Here is a 19,390-nt window from a genome sequence, read left to right on the forward strand (position 1 = left end):
TCCATTTCCTGTCGCTGGGGTTCCCAAAGTTTTTGGGTCCACGCAGAGCGGGCTCGTCCGGGCTCGTTAGGCTATTTAGGCAAATGCTAAGGACGCCGTAGCCGCCAGGGTGCGCCGAAAAATAAGGGAAAAAAAGTCACATTCAATACAATTACAGCACATCAAAACTAATTACTATTAACTCTTAAAACGGAACAGCTAACACAGATTCAAATGTAAAGCAATGCCCAATTAATATTACTTGAATGATGTAGTAGTAGTAATGATGCTTTGTTGTATTTACATCTGGCCAGCAGGAGTTTTTCCTGCTTTTAACAGTTTCACCCTTTTATATATATGATTTTTTTCAACCCGTTCAACATGTCTAAAGCAGTGGTTCTCAAAGTGTGGTATGAGTGCCGTTAGTGGTACACAGGATTCCTCTAGGACGAGTGGTATGTGAAAGAATCATTGAATTGCCTGTTCAAACTGTGCTTACTTTTCAAATCAGTACAGCACACTTCTAAAGTACAGTTCAGTTGTATTTTACTTTTAAGTTCAAGAGATTTGCATTCAATGTTTTAGAACTGTTTGTTTTAAAACATTTATTCAGGTAAAATGTTTAACTTTTTTGTGCAATACATTTTGATTGCGTCATTAAGTGCAGGTTTTTATTTTCCTAATTTTAAGCACAGTGGTAATGTTCAAACTTTCCATGTTGCAGTGGCTTACAATAGTATCCAATATACATTTTAGGAATAAAACTTCGATGTTGGGTTTTATAAATACTTACGCTTACTACACTACTGTATTTTAAAGTTGGTAATGATAGCAGTACGAGGGAAGCCAATTATTTTTTTAGGAGGTACTTGGTGTATAAAGTTTGAGAACCACTAGTTTAAAGTATGTTAATTGTTCTAAACTTTATATCGATGTTAAAGTGCACATTATTATTATTAATAGTCCATAACTGAGCATTGCCACATGCCATATTAAACTGTAGTTTACTGCTTTGTTGCATCTGCTACTCAATATTTTATTGTAATGACAGCAAAGTTGTATCTAATCTGATATGCATAACATTGCAGAGTATATGGTACATGCACTGTAGACATGTATCAATGAGGTTTTTGATTTTATTTTAAATTGTAATGGGTAATTTGTTTAACATTTTAATTGATATTTTAAACCGGGTCACACGTTATCTTATAAATTAAACATGATGAAAAACAACGGTATTCAATTTCTTCCGTAAGCGTATGTAAATCGCTGAGGAAGGTAGACACCATCTAAACTCTTAGCAGGGACCTCCACATATTCCTCATGCCAATTAAATAGAACAACCACAAGTGACCCTAAATGTTTTGTTTGGAATTATTTTTTGAACATTTCATCCAAAGCATTCTGAAACTGTTTAACAGAAACAAATTGAACCAAATTAAACTGAATTAAATTCCATCATCATGAACTGACATGCACTGCTGCTTACGCTAACATAGCTATATACACACAAACATATAAATTATATATATACACACACACACACACACACACAGTGGATCTATAAAGTCTACACACCCCTAATTCAAATGACAGGTTTCTGTGGTATAAAAAATGAAACCATGATAAATCATTTCAAAACTTTGCCCACTTATTAATGTCTTGTATACAAGTATTTGCGTGTCTGGAGTACTTGCCCGCTCATCAAGTGTGAAATTAAACAACCAAGTAAACCTTTAATTAGCCCCCTATTTGTGAAAATGTCTGCGAGTGAGTCATTTTGCACTTCCGCCCCACTATTATCTAAACAGTGAATTTGCTTGAGCCATTTGGGAAGTTGGTAAACTACAGTTAACTCAAAAAATAATATGCATGGTAATGGCTTTCAAACATCATAGGTCTTTCACTCCAACGTATACTCAGGATTGTATCATCTTTATTACAGTTTCAGTTGAATCATGCGTCAGTTGTGTCCTCCATTTTGCACACCTTTATCACACCACTCCCATATTTTTTAAACGAGCAGTGACATTAGTCCAGCTTTAACCGTGCATAGAAGTTTGTTTGTGTTTTGAAAACATCCAGGGAGCCTTGCTGCTGTAGAGATGTTGTCCAAGGCACGTAGATGTTTAACAAAAAAAAAACCCAAAAAGTACCAGAACCTGTTTTGTTCAGCTCCTAGCTAGGAGAGTCATAAAAAGAAAGTACCTGAGAAGAGATTTGTAATGAGAGAGAAATCATCACAGCAGAATTAAAAAGCATTCATCAGAACATCCCGACGTAGCCAGTAAAGTTCTACATAATAAGCACCTCTTTAGAAACGGGAGTAATCATATGAGGGAAAAAAAGGAGTATGAGAGTATGCACTGAGTCCTGTGGGTGGAGTTCTCAGAGGCCTTTGTTGAAGTAGACGCGCTGCACAGCATCGCCGTACTTCGATGTGATAGAGTCGCGGAGTTCGGGCTCCAGCTTTAATACGGCAATGGAGCTGCGACACAAAGACGAAGAGGAGGAACGTGGTCAGAGCTCAGCACCAAATCAAAGTAAACCAACATTGTGGATATGAGTTATTGAAATATTTATACAGTTATTTCCAAATTAAAAATGCCCTCAGCTAATTTTCTTAAGATAAATATTTTGAAAAAAACGGGAACATTATAATAAGATTGTTTTTCATTATGTATTTTACAGTCCATTGAGGCTGCATACTAGTTGGGCCCAAATTACTTTTAATTATTTGATGACATTAAAATATATTTTAAAAAGTAAACTATTCACAGTCTAAAATTTTAATATTTAAAAAATGGAAAGCAAGAGATTTTACAGACTGTTGGGCTCGGATTACTTGCTTTATAAAAAAAAAAAAAAAAAAAAAAAAATTTAAATTATGTTTAAAAAGATAAAGATATATTTTGAACAAAGGGAAAATAATCATTTAGATTGTTTTTTGCAACCTGTTGAGACAGCAAACAAGTTGTTGCATTACTTACTTTTTTAGTGATAAAAAGTTAATATAATTTATGTCTATTTGAAGAAAAAATACTGATGTACATAAATAAAATATAAATACATAAGAAAATGGAAATACAGTAAATAAAATTAATCTTTGTATTTTATTCCAGCAAATGAGTGGGGCCTGAATAATTTGCGCCCTCTGTTGGCTGCTGCCAAGTACTAACTGCCTTTCTTCACAAAGTCATAGAACACTAAATTAATGAGAAAAATAAAGACGTACAAATATTTTTATAACAAATTTTAAACAATTATATGTATTACGGCTCATACCTCACTCCCACTACTTTTATTTAGGTGTCTTTAGCTGATTACTGCATTATTTATAACATTTATTCTCCTACTCATCACTTGTTTTCCCCTCAATCACAGGAAGTAACGCAGTTGTTTTAATTACAAAAGTACATGCATTTGTTTCACGGTCAAACAATAACTATTTCTGGAATCACAACAACAGACAAGTAGACAAAACGAGACTCACCATCGCTGTGGGAACAGGGAGCATGCTGCCGGTACCATGAAGGTCAAACTGTTAAAAGCCAACCACAACAAAATAAAAGTTGATCCCACCTTTAGACTGTACCACATTCAAAAGTCCTTCCATCCTCCTCCATCCAGATGTACTTACAAGACGCCCACCATCATTACTTGAATGGGGCCGTGGAGGTACGTGATTCTCTGCAAAGAAGAAAATAAGTCTTTATGGGATCTCTCAGCAAAGGTGGGAAGGAAAAAAAAAAGAGCAACGAACCTGCATGAATTTGTATTTTTCCAGCCGCTGCATAATGATGGGGAGGATGACTGCGGAAGAGAGTGCGAGCAGGTGAGGGGGAGGGAGGCGGCAAAATAGAGAGCAGATTTTAAAACGGGGTTGTTGTTTTTTTTCTCTACGTACTCATTCCCGGTGCAGCCATGGTGATCCTGGAGATGATCACCTGCGTGATGCCTTTCACCGCCGCTTTCTGCACGGGGAGAATTTAACAAGATTTTGAGAAAATTGAGGAGCTTGAAGACATGTTTTTGTTGGAACTTTTATCAAACTTTCTCACCTGTGAGTGGCCCAGCTTGTTGCCGTTTTCATCGGTGACAGCAATGCCATTCAAGATTTCCCTGAAGAAACATTTCAGGCACATTTTTATTGAAAGAAAAGTGGATATAATGGAAAATGTACTTTTTAATTGCTTCTGTATACACTAGATTGCTTGCCTATCCATCAAGTTTTAAATTGAACAACCAAGTACATTTTATGTTTGATGATTTTATATCCACACATGCAGTGGACATAAAAAGTCTATACACCCCTGTTCAAATGTTTTTGTGGTATAAAAAATGAGCGAGTAAAATCATTTCAATTTTTTTTCCACCATTAATGTGACCGATAACCCTTACAACTCAATTTGATTAAAAAAAAACTTGAAATATTTTTGAGAGGGGAAGTCAAAATAAATAACTGAGATAAAATGCTTGCACAAGTGTGCACACACTCTTATAACTGGCACGTGGCTATGTTCAGAATTAACCAGTCACATTCAAATTCAGGTTAAATGGGAGTCAGCACACACCTGCTAAAGTGCTCAAGATTAACTCCAAATAAAGTCCAGGTGTTCTACTAGGTTTTTCTTGACTTTTTCTTTTTTTTTTCTAGCAGAAACTGAAAGGTTTTGTGATAACACTGTTATTTTGAACTTGTCATACAGTAATTCCATCCACCTTGCCTAGGCCCCTGTTCCAGCTGGGGAGACGGGAAACCCCCCCCCCAAAAAAACAGCCCCAAGCATGATGCTGCCACCACCATGCTTCACTGTAGGTACGGCGTTCTTATGGTGATGAGCAGTGTTGTGTTTGCACCAAATAACCTTTTAGAATTAGGGCCACAAAGTTCAACCTTGGTTGTATCGGCCTATAACACATTTTCCCACGTCCTTTGCAGATCTTGTTTGGGTCCGAGTATGTATGTATGTATGATAGACGTAAGCTAGTGGAATATGTTAAAGTGATTTTAAAAGTCCTCAACGTGTGCATGATAGACTCACTGTTGCCTCATCATGGGAATGTTGACACAGTTGGCCGCCGCCACAGCCGCGAAAGGGACCCATCGTGCTACCAGTGGGGGTGCTTTCTGTGAGAGCAGGGGGCAAGTAGAGTGTGATGTGGAGCCATGGGGAGAGACCCCACACACAAGCGCACTTAACGTACAGTAAATCCTCATTTATCGCGGGGGTTGCGTTCCAGAAAGCCCCTGCAATAAACGAAATCCGTGAAGTAGCAATCAATCAATTATGAACAAATTTAAAGTTCCCATTCATTCTCAACACCATTTATCCTGGTTCAGGATCGCGGGGTGCTGGGGCCTATCCCAGCTGACCTCAGGCAAAAGGCGGATTACACCCTGAACTGGTCGCCAGTCAGTCACAGGGCACATATAGACGCGGACACCCACTCGCACTCACATTCAAATCGTCACTGAGTGGGAACTGAACCCACGCTGCCTGCACTGAAGTCAGGCGAATGCACCACTACACCATCAGTGACTAATTTATGAATTTCATACGTGCAATTCAATACCAATGTGATACTGTAGAGATGTGCAGGTGCTTTATTTGTTCACTTGAGGTCACCATCCACACACTCTACACAAGCAAATGCCTATTGAAGGCAAGTGTGCTACGCTTGAATGACAAAACAACAATAGCCCATGCGGACATAGTGTGAACAGGCGATTTCTTGCCTTAAGCATTGACACCATTCCTCACAATGAGGATCCTGGTAATGAAGTCCGCGAAAAGCATTACTGGAAACGAGAATTCAGTGTAGTGATGTTTTTAACTTCAGTACTGTAGTTGTAGAAAATCAAGCTGGACGTTGCTCTTTACTAAGGCTAAGGTCGGTATTTGTGAATCTAGTTCATAAAAATCTGACTTTGGCTTGTAGTGGCTTTTCGGTCATGTTTTTTGTATCCTCAAGAAACTTGGTAACTCACCAAATGTATGAGTTGAGATTACTCAGCAAGGTTTCCTTTTCTGTCAATGATAACCCAATTGATCTTATGTGAGTCATTGCTGCCACATTAAAATTATATAGCCAATAAAGCTAACTGTATCAGAGATGCGCAGGTGTGTAATTGCACTAAACTGACCTATAAAAATCTGCGTTGCACTGTATCCGCAATAAATGAACCGCGATATAGTGAGGGAATACTTTACTTCAGTCTCAGTGGCAACCATACCTTCGTGTAGAGGTTGAGTCCCACCGCTGTAGCTAAGGCCGTGCTGGTGGCCGTCACGTAGGCGACGCCGATCTGCCTGAGGCGCACAATGATGATGTCACTTGAAGCCCGCAATGAAGATGGATGTAAGAGAGGCCTGAGCGCTTACTTGGGGGTGATTGGTGAGGCGGCGTTGCGGTTAGTGTAGTTGACCAGCGCGTTGAAGGACTGATTGACCCACTGCCAGAACACTACCGCAGGCACTGTCCTGGAAATACACAGCCAACACCACACATTGTACTTTTTGACTACTACTATTAATATCCATACCCAAAAATGTGTTATGTGCTTTTCCATAAGAAAAATAGCACTCTAAGTAATAAAAGTATAATAAAAGAAAATGTAATGAAACAGGTTTTATAGTTATAAAATTTCGATTGCCAATGAAAGGAGAGCGAATATATTTTAATTAAAATGTAATATTTTATTAAGTTATTTATACTTGTATTATTACTATTTTAATTATTATCTTGTATGTTTTATGTACAGCATTTTGTTACATCCTTTAGTCTCAGTCATGATAACTGTCACATTGCACAAAGTAAACAAAGGGTAATAAAAAATAAATAAATAAATAAAATAAAAAGTCCATGGTACGTTCGGTCACGTGTACACACAATGTCAGTGTCATATGATTAATGTGATGCCCCTGGAAATAAACATAAACATTAGAAATAGTCCACTGAACAAAAAGGAAAGAACAGTGGACACACTTGAGAACATGTGAACGTGTTCTCCAATTAATGTGGTCACTCCTCTCACCGATTAGTAATAAAAAGATACTATTTTGCACAACAAAAAAATGGCTTGAAATTGCTTAAAATAAAAAAAAAATAAAAAAGTCCACGAAGCGCTCTGTCACATTGGTGCAAATAATGTACATGTCATGATTAATGCTGTGGCTCCTCTTTCCAATTAGTCATCATAACCGTCACCATGCACAATAGAAACAAAAGTAACGAAAAAGAATCTACAGTAAATGTGTAAATGTGTTTTAATGTTTAAACCTGTCATGTTATATTGCTGTTTTTATTTTTTTTAGTCTTAGTATTTTATTATTTGTAAAGCGTCTTTGAGTACACTTTAAAAGCAGTCCATAAAAAAATTATGTATTCTTGTTATTATTACATATATAAAAAAAATAATAATAATTTTTTTAAAGTCCACGGCAAGCTTGGTCACATTCATACACAAAGTGTATAGTGTATGTCATGTGATTAATGTGATGCCTCCTTCTCCAGTAGTCAGTCATGATACCCCCCCCAACCCAAACTGCACAATACAAATAAACAAAATGACTATAGCTCTGTATGCGAACACATCTTGGGTGAACTTTGCACTACTCTACCTGTAGAACTGCAGCATGCAGCCGGTGATGGCCATGCCGCCAGGGACCTGGAAGGACATGCGGCCGATGATGTTCATGCGGTCGCCCGTGTCGGGATGGAAGGCGGAGGCGTACAGTTTCTTGGCATAGTAGAGTTGCTCCTCGGTAGTGCCCGGTGGGACTGAGCCCGCTCTGGAACACAGAAGGTGTAAATGAATGCGTTGTCGCGTAGCCCACAAAGGGAAAAATCTGAGATTTTATTTTAAGAGTATATATTGCCACGCCCCACCTGCAGCTCTCCACCAAAGCTTTGGCCTCATCCAGGCGCGAGTCGGGCAGGAGCGCCGTCCGCCAGTCGGTGATGTTGAAGAAGTGTTTGAGCCGCCCCATGAAGGTGGTCTGGTCCCACCGCGGGGCGTCAATATCAAAGGTGGGGCTCAGCGCCATGGCAGAGGATTAACGAGTCAGGGGGGGGCGCTGACGTTTGTCCTCCGAAAAGGTTCGGATGAAGACCTGAGAAAGAGAGCACAATTACATTTTTGCCACTAGGGGGCACGGAGTTGCTTTATTGGGATGAGTTTAAATTTAGTAGTGATTGGACAAAAACTAGGACACCTGGAAATGACCTTAAATGGCTGCCTCAAAGCAAAATGGCAGATTTCTAGTGTGTAATGTATTAGAGTTGTTTTAGTACCTAATGAACCATGTTGTTTATTTTTGCATATAATAATACTGCTAATAGACACACTTTGTCCAATCCACCCCATACACTTTTGCTACATCTCCACCAAAGGTTTGAGATACTCCCTTTTAGTTCTTGGTACTTAAAGTTCCAGGTTACAATTAAATATGTTCAGAAGGTTCCTGGTCCTGGTGCCAAAGTACTCGGCCACATAGCAGGGTCTTCATTTGGCCCCGATAATTACCCTGCGGCGTATTTTGACAATAGTTCCCACAGTCCAAACACTCAATTATCCTCCAAACGTTCCTTGTTCAGGGGAGTTCTGACAAAATATGGTCGGTGTGACTTGAGCGGCATTTTCTACTGAAGTTACATGTATTTTATTTTGGTTCTAGATTCCAATCAGATACTGCATGTTCCGAAGGTTCCTGGACCAAAATCTTCTTTTGGCCCTGATAAATTATTCCTAAACTGAATTCAGATCATAGTCAATGACTTAAGTTATATTTCCATTGGAAGTTCTGCATACCTTTGTTTCTCTGTGCTTGAGTAGCAACGTGACAAGATTTCCCCAAAAATGACGGTATGTCAAAACGCCAAGTCCACATGGAATCGCCTCTTCAACCTGAGTACAAGGCAGGAAGAATTTTGAAAATGGGACGATGGGTTTCGGAGAAATTGAGCTTTTTGTGTTGGACAAAATGGCCTTTTGCGGAAATGTTGTTGTGTAACATTGCCTTGAGAAAATCTGGTTAAAAATGCCTTTCAATTAGAGTAAAACGGTATAACTTCATTATTCTCAACATATCTCCTCGACCCTTTCATTTTGTCTGCTACTTGGGGAACCCCATCTCCAATTGGCTGAGAAGTTTTAGTTGGATAAAAAAAATATCCACCAATAAGCATGTACAGGCGCCGATATTCCGAGTGGTTCCCTAAGTCGACATGTCAAAATTACTAAGATTTCAAATGACGTCCCTTTCCCCAAAAACTCAAACAGAGCAAATTGAACATTATGTATGAGAACAGCAGCCTGGGCAGTAGAATAGTTAATGTACTTTAGTAATCAATTGTTTTTTCGTCATTGTATTTGTTAGATTTTACAGGTGATTGAAGTGCTAATTCCATGTTTTTAAGAAAATGCCACAAAGATGGTGCCCACTTGTCATGTAGCTACTAAAAGCTTCCTGGACCTCTCAAACGTACTACCTCCCTAGCAGGGACTTCTTTTGGCCCTGATAATATAGCCCAGAGCTAAACTTAGACAATAGTTCCCACAGTCCAAACACTCACTATTTCTCCAAACGTTCCTATGACTTCAGTTGCATTTCTACCTGACGTGCAGGAACTTTAAATTTTCTTCGCTTGGAGTTCCTGAAACCAAAAAGGCTCCAGTAAGTTAAGCATTACGGTAAGCTGTTTGAGCATTTATTTAATATCTTTGATATCCACTTTAAAGTGAATGTGCTGGTATGTGCTTTCTCATCACTTTTAAGCCAATTCAGCGCACTAGTTGGATATCCAATAAATGCTGTAAGAGCTTCCTGCCAAGCCGTTTGAGCATTTATTTGGTAGCAATACTAATGAGCGGCTAGATGTTAACTAGTAAAACTTTACAATGTCATTAGTAGTACTAGTAGCACACAGTTGTCAACTAGAGCACAACTTTGCCTCACTAGGAACATTTACTTTCCCTACTCGTATGCAAAGGTTGTCCTACTAATGAAGACAAGATGCATACTAGTATACATGGACCTTTAGATGGATATCGAATAAATGCTCAAACGGCTTGCCTCTGCTTGAGACAAATCCTTAAACAAGCCCCCCCGCTAGAAATAATTGACAGGATCCTGGTGAATGGTTCCTCAGATTGTCTAACTGCAGCACCGTTCCCGTTACACGACCAGAACTGACCCAGCATAGCTTCTCAAAAAAAAAAATAAATAAATAAAAAGAACACCATAACTTAATAATTATTCACATAAGGAGTTAGTTAGTCACAGATGCTGCTGCACGTGTTGCTTTTAAGGGACTCAGTGCAACCCCACTCCAGCCTGATCTGAACATATCTGGCTCTTTTTACTTTAAAATGTAGATCTGCAAGAGTCAAAGGTCAATTTTGTGCATAACACTTACTGAGCTTTACCAACAAGCCTGGAACTGACAGGCCCCTGCAGGACATTGACTTGCAGAAAGTAGGTCAGTAGTAGAAAAAAAGACGGGTGAAGAAAAAAAAAAGCTTATTCGTGGTTGCAATGTTCAAGTTTCCAGATGTTTAGTTAACCACACGCCTGCTACATTAGTAAACAAACGCATGGATCATGAAGTCAAACGACTAGAGTAACTTCAGACAGCATTTTGCTCTCATTAATGCATTTAAGTACAGTTATCATGGCCATAAATGAAGCACCCCTGATTGCAACTGGAGCTTGACAAACTGGACCTACAAGCCGGAGTGCATCTGGATGTAGTCCACGCTGTCCCTAAACGCCCGAACTGTTTTAAAATAACCATTACCAATAACCATTCAAAAATAACCGAAGATGTGATGTAATTGATTTTGTGAATTGGTGAGAGTTGGGTGGGGATGGTGTGACAGCAAAAGGAGAGAAAACATATGTTGGTAGACTGATGCAACTCGTGTCTCGCGTTACTGGCGCACTGCTTGCGGCGACGAGGCAAAGAAAACCTACACAAGCACCTGTTTATGCGTTAGCCTGCACGAAAAGACGGAACACTCACCTCTATACGGGTGGTCTGCCTCCTTTGCGTAAAAAGCTCCCAGGTACAGTCAAGAAACGTAAAGAATTGTTGCACGTGGCAAGCTCTCCGCCAATAGCGTTGCGGGGCAGCTCCCCACGACGCGAAATTCGACGGGTCCTAAAGCCCGCTTAAACATTAGTCTAGCGTTAGCTTACTAACACTAAAGAATCCACTACTTAACTAATGCCTCCCTAAACAACTTTTTCTAACTGATTTTTAAATGTCTATAGAACCATCGTCTCATCGTCTAAAATAAAAAAAATAAAAAATCTAAATTAATGTATTTTAACGGACTGGATGGATGACCGAGGGGGGTCCTTGAAGCAACATTACGCGAGACTGATGAGTGCGAGAGTGAGCTGTGGTTGGTGGAAAACCCGAAAATGAGTATGTGTGCCTCGCGCTCGCATGCGAGTCGAGTAATTGTTGTTGTCGTAGGTTACGGCCGACAGTGACATATCGAACAGTTGAAATGAAACAAAAAATAAACAGCAGTGTATCCGTGTCACTTTCAGAACACTACAGTATGTCTTGATGCGAGACGAACAAGACAAATTTAGCCACAACAAGGTGGGTGCATTGTCTTACTGGTTGGTTTCAACATAGGGAAAACGCCTCGTTGTCGCCACCTTCGGCCTGACGTGGTATGGCAGCTCGCGTTCGTGGGTCGTAAAGACCGTAAATGTAAAATACTAGCCCGGTGCTACAGCTTTCTATCTATCTCGTAAACCACCTATCGACGTAATTTCACACTTCGGTCCCATATCGTCGACGAAATAAAACGAATTAGTGTATCTGCGTACATGTAAGTCCAAAACAATTGGCCAAAATAGACAACGCAGTATCTTACTTTACGGTTGGTCTCAAGCGACTTTAGCTTAGCTAAATGTCGCCCACTTGTGGATGCGAGTGAGCACAACTGATTGAATTTTGCAAACAGTAGTTCGTTTAATCTATTTTTAGGTTGGCGCTCTTGGGATATATATATATATTTATAGCGTGGGGATAGTATTAAGAAAGTGCTTATCAAGCACGTTGCGGCTCAAAAAGTAACCCACTCGTTGGCATGCCTGTGTGCGTGACGTCATCGTCCTTAGTAACCCTCCGCGACACAAGACAACAAGATGGTGAGTGTCCCTAATTCGCTCGTAATGACCTTTAACCAGGCGAAAACGGGTCGAAATGTGCTCGTTGTTACACAGACGGGGATGCCAAGTTGCTAATGTTGTTCGCGGGGGTAGTTAAGCGTGAAAAGCCGCCATGTTGCGTTAGCTTCAGTTGTCATGGGGGAGATTAGCAAATTAGCCACTTTTAGCATCTCCCGTGCCTCGGTTAGCGTTATCTGGGCCCACCGCCAGCCGGTGAAAACGCAGCAGGACACTAGTTTAGCCCAATAGGCCAAGAACGTCATAGATTGTTGGGCCGAATTACTGTTTAGAAGATGTCATAACGGCGGCACGGTGAGGTGAGGACCGGGGTTCAATCCCCGGCCCCGCCTGTGTGGAGTTTGCATGTTCTCCCCGTGCCTGCGTGGGTTTTCTCCGGGCACTCCGGTTTCCTCCCACATCCCAACTCTCACTTGCCCGTAGGTGTGAATGTGAGTGCGAATGGTTGTTTGTTTGTATGTGCCCTGTGATTGGCTGGCAACCAATCCTGCCCGATGATAGCTGGGATAGGCTCCAGCACGCCCGCGACCCGAGTGAGGAGAAGCGGCTCAGAAACGGGATGGATGGATGGCAGATGTCATAACACTTTGAACTAGTGATTTGCACGCCTGCCTCGCAGTTCTGAGGTTCGGGGTTCGAATCTCGACTCCGGCCCCCGCGTGCAGCATGAAAGACCTGACTCCAAAAATACACTTTTTCTATCATAATTTTAGCATAAAAATCCAGTCAGATGGAAATTTGATATGTCCATCACTTTATTGTCACAGTACCAGATGCAAGCAAAGAAACTGCTTTTACATGTTTTATTTAGATATCCATCCATCCATCCATTTTCTGAGCCGCTTCTCCTCACTAGGGTCGCGGGGGTGCTGGAGCCTATCCCAGCTATCATCGGGCAGGAGGCGGGGTACACCCTGAACTGGTTGCCAGCCAATCGCAGGGCACATAGGAATAAACAACCATTCACACTCACAGTCATGCCTACGGGCAATTTAAAGTCTCCAATGAATGCATGTTTTTGGGATGTGGGAGGAAACCGGAGTGCCCGGAGAAAACCCACGCAGGCACGGGGAGAACATGCAAACTCCACACAGGCGGGGCCGGGGATTGAACCCGGGTCCTCAGAACTGTGAGGCTGACGCTCTAACCAGTCGGCCACCGTGCCGCCTTATTTAGATATCGTTGCTGTCCAATAAAAACGTATCTCCCTTTTTTATTATTTCCTCCTGAATAATGACGACAACGGGGGACACGGTGGACGAGCTGTTGGCACATCTGACTCAGGGTTTGAATGAGAATCATCACACAAGGAATTTGTCTCCGGTAGTTGGAGCCACTGTAGTGCTACAGCAAACAAGCAACTATGACAAAAATACATTTAGGACACAAACAGATACAGATACAAACAGAGAGTCATTGAGCAATGTAAGGGTACGAGTAATGTGGCAATCCTGGTACAATGACGATTGTGCAAAGGAAGCAGGGAGGGAGTCAATAATTTGAAGTGACCAGTAGTGCGCTAATTGTGGTACAACAACAATTGTGCAAACTGCAAAGGGTGCCGAGAGTCCTCAAGCACTTTAAAGTGACCAGTGGTGTGGTAATACCGACCCACAACAGATATGCAAAATATAATGCTGTGTGATGAAGCAACAGCAATGAATACTGTGATATTGTCACAACAGAGATGTGCGAAATTGGCAGAAATTGGCAAAAGGTCACAATTATAAAATAATTCTTAGTTTTAAGTCAATTGCTAAAGAAGTTTGAATACTCTAAGTTGTCTATAGGTGTGAATGTGAGTGGTTGTTTGTCAGTATGTGCCCTGCAATTGACAGGCAACTAGTCCGGGGTGTACTCGCGTCTCGCCCAAATCCGCTGGGATAAGCTCTATAAAAAGATGGAAATATGTAGAATAATGACGTGTTTGTGTGCAGGGATTGCTGTCAATCCTGCGCAAGCTGAAGAGCACACCGGACCAGGAGGTGAGGATACTGCTGCTGGGGCTGGACAACGGCGGAAAGACCACCCTGCTCAAGCAGCTGGCCTCTGAAGACATCAGCCACATCACCCCCACCCAGGTCAGCCACTAACATTACTACGTCTCAAGCGAATGCCCTTGCCTTGAAAAATGCATGCTTACATTACATTTCTGTAAAGTCAAAAAGAGAAGATGTAGCGCTTGTTTAATCTCCCCCCCCCCCTAAAGAATGAGACATCCATGGTTAAAAGAATAAACGATATTTACCAGTGTGAAAATTCACAAAATCGAATGCTCTCCTCCTTCCTCCAGGGCTTCAACATCAAGAGCGTTCAGTCGCAAGGTTTCAAGCTCAACGTTTGGGACATCGGCGGCCAGAGGAAGATCAGGCCATACTGGAGGAACTACTTTGAAAACACTGACGTGCTCGTACGCTCGAAATTTCAAAGGACACGTCGTGGAACTGCGTCCCAGTTCACATCTTAACTCGTCATTTGTTTGCTCGTTTGCAGATTTATGTCATCGACAGCGCTGACAGGAAGAGATTTGAGGAGACGGGTCAGGTATGTAACCAGTCTTGAGTGTTTTTGTGACTTTTGGAACAACTTTCACTCTTCACTAACACGCTACATGTTTTAAAACATGCCTATGTTGAGCCACACAAGTGGTTTACACAAGAAAATATAAAGCCAATATCTGTAGCTAATTTACTGTACAAAAATTAGTGTTTCCTATGCAGCATCAACAACAACAACAAAATAAAATAAAATTCAATTGCTTTTTTAATGCTTGTTTCTGCTCTGGCATCAACAGCATTTTTAAATAGTACTGGAACAAAAAGCAGGTTTCCGTTGCATTATCAACAACAACAACAACAAAAATTCAGTTACTGAAAAAATAATGGTGATGATAAAAAACAGCAGACATTCAGTTGTTTTAACAAGTGAGTGTACCTGATTGATGACAATGTTCATTTCGGGAGCCATTTTGTCGACTGATTCACATGCTGCGTTGCTTTTTTTAAAAAACAAACTTTTTAAACATTTATTTTGTTTGTGTCTTTTCAGGAGCTGGCTGAGCTGCTGGACGAGGAGAAGCTGAGCGGCGTGCCCGTGCTCATCTTCGCCAACAAGCAGGACCTGCTGACGGCGGCGCCGGCCTCCGAGATCGCCGAGGGCCTCAACCTGCACACCATCCGCGACCGCATCTGGCAAATCCAGTCGTGCTCCGCCCTCACCGGCGAAGGCATCCAGGTACGGCATAGTTAGGGGCCCGCCGCATATTCTATTAAAAAAAATGAAAAGACGGTCTGCACCAGAAGATTGTGTGAAAATGTAGAAAAGTAGTGTATTTATTTTTTAAATAAAATTAGGAATAAACGCCAAATGTCAATGCACCTTCAAATACACCATCCTGAAATTAATTTAAGTGGGGCACAGAAGAAAACAAAGGCACAGTCTACTCTGCCAAATGTGTGTATTATATAAATTAATTATATTTCATATTTATTAGGTTTAGACCAATTATCGTCCGGGCCAATTATTGGCAGCAATATTCGGCATTTTGACGCATATCGGCATCTAGCTTTTTTTTTTTTTTTTTTTTAAATCCGACGGCTGATAAGAGATCAATTTTTTTTCACTTTTTCTTAGAATTTTAAAACAAGGACGTCTATTGTCAAATATTTTTTTTAAAATAACAAAAAAACGTTAACACGTTGCAAATCTGAAAAGCTGTTTAATAAACGTATGCTTAAAGGCACTTTTACAGCAAATGAATATCGGCTCCAAATATGGGTTGTCGGCCTCCTTGACTACTAATATTCTGTATCGGCCCTGAAAAACAAAAAAGGTCTATCTCTATGTATTATGTTTGTTAAAAAAAGAAATCCTAATTTTGGTGTACTGATACATCCATCCATTTTCTGAGCCGCTTCTCCTCACTAGGGTCGCGGGCGTGCTGGAGCCTATCCCAGCTATCATCGGGCAGGAGGCGGGGTACACCCTGAACTGGTTGCCAGCCAATCGCAGGGCACAAACAAACAAACAACCATTCGCACTCACAGTCACACCTATGGGCAATTTAGAGTCTTCAATTAATGCATGTTTTTGGGATGTGGGAGGAAACCGGAGTGCCCGGAGAAAACCCACGCAGGCACGGGGAGAACATGCAAACTCCACACAGGCGGGGCCGGGGATTGAACCCGGGTCCTCAGAACTGTGAGGCTGACGCTCTAACCAGTCGGCCATCGTGCCGCCTGTACTGATACAGATATGTTACAAGAGATGCCTCTATATTTGTATTTAAAAAAAAAAAAAAAAGTCAGATATCACACCAATACTAATGGCTTTTTGTTTTGTCACCAATAGCACCAAGATGATATTTGTACTGTTATTGTTTTTCTTTCAATATGTTGTCCGACAGCCTATGGAATTGTTTTGCTATTTTCTCTTTATCAATCTCACCGTGATTGCTCCCCGTGCTGCAGGAGGGCATGAACTGGGTGTGCAAGAGCGTCAACTCCAAGAAGAAGTAGCTTCGCTTCTCAGTGGTCTTCTCCTCAGGATGACATGCGACCACACCTCCTGACTCTTAAACACTACGGGCTCCACCTGTGAATGTACACACACGCACAACTCATCCAGCGTGGAGTTTTGAACCTGACTGCTGCATGCCTACTTCTCCGACTTTTCGTAATCCATCCGTCACACTTTAACAACTAACATTCCCATTGAGCTGCTGTCTTTCGAGAGGAATTTTTATGAATTCCCCACTCATCATCAGGTCAAAGTGTGTCATTCTTACTTTTTTCTCTTTAGTAATCATTCCATGCGCTTTCATGGCTCTGTTTTGATGTGAGGTTTTCTATTTTTTGTGTTTTATTTATGGCAGAGGGAAGTAGTGCGCTTTCACCACCCCCAAACCCACTAAAGAATGATACTGTACGTTATGTATAAAACAAAATGAGATAGAGGACTTTTTAAATCCACTGTAAATAGCGTGAGACCCCCTCATGTGCTCTATTTTGTAGTCCTCGTACCAGCAGATTTTTTTGTCCCACTTCTGCGACACCCTTTCGAGCTAGTTTCCTTTTGATATTCTCGAATGTGATCTGTGCAGAAGTGAAGGTACTGAATGTGAATAAAATAAGAAAGAAATGGAACTGAATCTTCATACTTGCCTTACATGAATGGAAGTGTGGTCAGCAGCTGTCGGTGGCAGTGGAGAGGCCTCGACAGTAAGTCTGTTTGTGTTTGTGTTTGTGTTTGTGTTTGTGTGTGCGTGCGTGCGTGCCTGTGTGAGCTCAACTGGACAAAAATACAAATGGATCAGAAAACTCGTGGTGCTTTGGTCCACAATTCAGGTCATACAGTATGTCAGGAAAACAAAGACAAATGCTGGTGTTGAAAAAGATTCTCAGGGGTTTCAAGGGCTCATCTTCTGTCAAAAACATCCTTTTGTCTCATCCTCGTCATATGCACACAATTTAAAAAATGTACATATTTAAAATGTTTATTACATGAAAATGGTTAGTTGAAATAATATTTAAAAAATAAGTGGTTTTATTAGTAACATTTGACATAATACATTTGATATTTTGTATTTAGTAAATGTTTAGTTGGACTACAAAATAAATATTTTACTATTAAAATAAGAATGAATTCATAGTAAATTATAATTATACATATATTTATTTTTTATTTTGTCAAGTAATTGATGGATTAATTTATTTTTTTTGTAAAATGAGTGTAACATTTTATTAGTACAACAAATGGTTAATTGTAAATTCTAAAATATAAAACAATTTGACATTGTTCTAACATTTGTATTGCTTGATTGAAATAATTTCAAAATGACTTATTTTTATTAAACCATTTTACAAATACATCACATTTTAAAATGTATTTTCTTAAATATTTGATAGATTAATTTTAATTAAATACAATTTGCTAAGAGTGGTTATTTTTAATTATAAAATAGTTAATTTTCTATTTCATTTTATTAAATGGTTGATTAATTTAAATTAGATGAATCATAATATTTAAAATGATAATTTATTTTATTAGGAAAATACACTTAATTAGGCGTTTCATTTAAAAATTGTTAATTATACTTTATAAATAATACAATTTAAAAATCATAAATTATTAGTTAAAAAAATACTGTTTTGCATATACATTTAACAGTTTTTATTGAATGCATTATTTGGTCGAGATCTCACAACTAATTACAAATACTAAAATCTAATTATGATAATTATTTTGTTTCTTAAAACTTTTCCATACACATTTCAACTCGGATATAATGAAATTAATTAGAAATAAATTTGGAAAATTCGAATAAATTGTTATTATTAAAATAAACTTTTTACATCCACATTTGAACCGTTTTGGCCCTTGAGCCAAAAAGCCCACCTATATCATAAAACGGAAACATTTCATCACATTCACTTCGAATAATTTAAGAAAGTTTTCAAAGTTCACAATTCCATGTCCCCAATTTGACTACTCGTATATGCACAGTACACAAATGTCTTTATTGATATGTGCGTATTTGATACGTGGGCGACCCTATCTCCCCTCTATCTATTGCATCTGACAGCTGCACGACAGCTGTGTGCACTTGTGTGGGGGAATGTCAGGAGGCTGGAAAAAGGGAGTGTTTTGTGTGTGTGTGTGTGCTCGTAGACTGTAGAAAGGGAGATGGATCATGAAAAAAAAAAATACCGTAAGCATTGTTTCAAGTGTGCTCTGCTGAGGTTCCCTCACGTGAAAGGCCTCTGGAAGGGGCACGTAGGTGTGGGTGGGGTCAGAAAAGAGGAATGTTGCGCATGTCATGTTGCCAAATCTCTTCAACTCTCCGAAATCATTTTAGATTATGGACCTTGAAGGAGACATATTTTGCATTTTGGTGGTTCTTCATGCTCAAACTTCAACCGGATTTGCTGATCATGTGATTGGTGGAAAATTCACTATTTGGTCACAGCTGGGCGGAAGTAACAGAAAAGCTCACAGACACATTTGCAGAAATAGACTGATATGGTTGTTTAAATTCAGTCTTGATGGTTCAGCAGGCACTCCATAGGCCCAACTATTTGTATACAAATATTAAGTCAATTTTCCATCACGTCTCCCTTTAAATGTGAGAGCAATATCTGTCGGGGGAGCAGTTGCTTTATACTTATATGCAGACTACAAATTATCACAAAGTATAT

The 19,390-nt window shown here is 40.0% G+C and overlaps 2 protein-coding genes across 6 annotated transcripts; one reads left to right on the forward strand and one right to left on the reverse strand.

Moving 5' to 3' along the window:
* Positions 1–1,893: 1,893 nt before the first annotated feature.
* sfxn2 (sideroflexin 2) lies at positions 1,894–11,310 on the reverse strand. Of its 4 annotated transcripts, none has more exons than XM_061755509.1 (13): positions 11,008–11,310; positions 8,795–8,890; positions 7,873–8,096; positions 7,605–7,775; positions 6,366–6,464; positions 6,218–6,293; positions 5,025–5,110; positions 4,041–4,101; positions 3,887–3,953; positions 3,743–3,792; positions 3,620–3,669; positions 3,473–3,520; positions 1,894–2,467 (listed from the first exon to the last, which is right to left on the reverse strand). In XM_061755509.1, the coding sequence occupies exons 3-13, from the start codon at positions 8,028–8,030 to the stop codon at positions 2,368–2,370; spliced, it is 966 nt and encodes a 321-aa protein (XP_061611493.1). In that variant the 5' UTR covers positions 8,031–8,096; positions 8,795–8,890; positions 11,008–11,310; the 3' UTR covers positions 1,894–2,367. The 4 variants fall into 4 exon arrangements, with proteins under 4 accessions (XP_061611493.1, XP_061611494.1, XP_061611495.1 ...); XM_061755510.1 differs by lacking the exon at positions 11,008–11,310 and adding an exon at positions 10,402–10,421; XM_061755511.1 differs by lacking the exon at positions 11,008–11,310 and adding an exon at positions 9,559–9,580.
* A 136-nt stretch (positions 11,311–11,446) lies between these two features.
* On the forward strand, positions 11,447–17,338 carry arl3b (ADP ribosylation factor like GTPase 3b). 2 transcript variants are annotated; one of them, XM_061755515.1, is made up of 6 exons: positions 11,447–11,598; positions 14,132–14,275; positions 14,488–14,604; positions 14,688–14,738; positions 15,243–15,428; positions 16,664–17,338. In XM_061755515.1, the coding sequence occupies exons 1-6, from the start codon at positions 11,563–11,565 to the stop codon at positions 16,709–16,711; spliced, it is 582 nt and encodes a 193-aa protein (XP_061611499.1). In that variant the 5' UTR covers positions 11,447–11,562; the 3' UTR covers positions 16,712–17,338. The 2 variants fall into 2 exon arrangements, with proteins under 2 accessions (XP_061611499.1, XP_061611500.1); XM_061755516.1 differs by lacking the exon at positions 11,447–11,598 and adding an exon at positions 11,997–12,155.
* Positions 17,339–19,390: the final 2,052 nt, after the last annotated feature.

This window comes from Phyllopteryx taeniolatus, chromosome 19 (genome assembly GCF_024500385.1).
Source record: "Phyllopteryx taeniolatus isolate TA_2022b chromosome 19, UOR_Ptae_1.2, whole genome shotgun sequence".
In the NCBI taxonomy this organism is placed as follows: Eukaryota; Metazoa; Chordata; class Actinopteri; order Syngnathiformes; family Syngnathidae; genus Phyllopteryx; species Phyllopteryx taeniolatus.

Excerpts from the sequence above, each read along its gene's own strand:
- sfxn2 (XM_061755512.1), bottom strand. The coding sequence starts at position 8,030 with ATGGCGCTGAGCCCCACCTTTGATATTGACGCCCCGCGGTGGGACCAG. Across the intron at positions 3,954-4,040 it reads ACAAGCTGGGCCACTCACAG|AAAGCGGCGGTGAAAGGCAT; the intron begins GTGAGAAAGTTT and ends CTCCCCGTGCAG. Across the intron at positions 3,521-3,619 it reads GTAATGATGGTGGGCGTCTT|TTTGACCTTCATGGTACCGG; the intron begins GTAAGTACATCT and ends GGCTTTTAACAG.
- arl3b (XM_061755515.1), top strand. The coding sequence starts at position 11,563 with ATGCGAGACGAACAAGACAAATTTAGCCACAACAAG. Across the intron at positions 14,276-14,487 it reads GCCACATCACCCCCACCCAG|GGCTTCAACATCAAGAGCGT; the intron begins GTCAGCCACTAA and ends TCCTTCCTCCAG. Across the intron at positions 14,605-14,687 it reads TTGAAAACACTGACGTGCTC|ATTTATGTCATCGACAGCGC; the intron begins GTACGCTCGAAA and ends GCTCGTTTGCAG.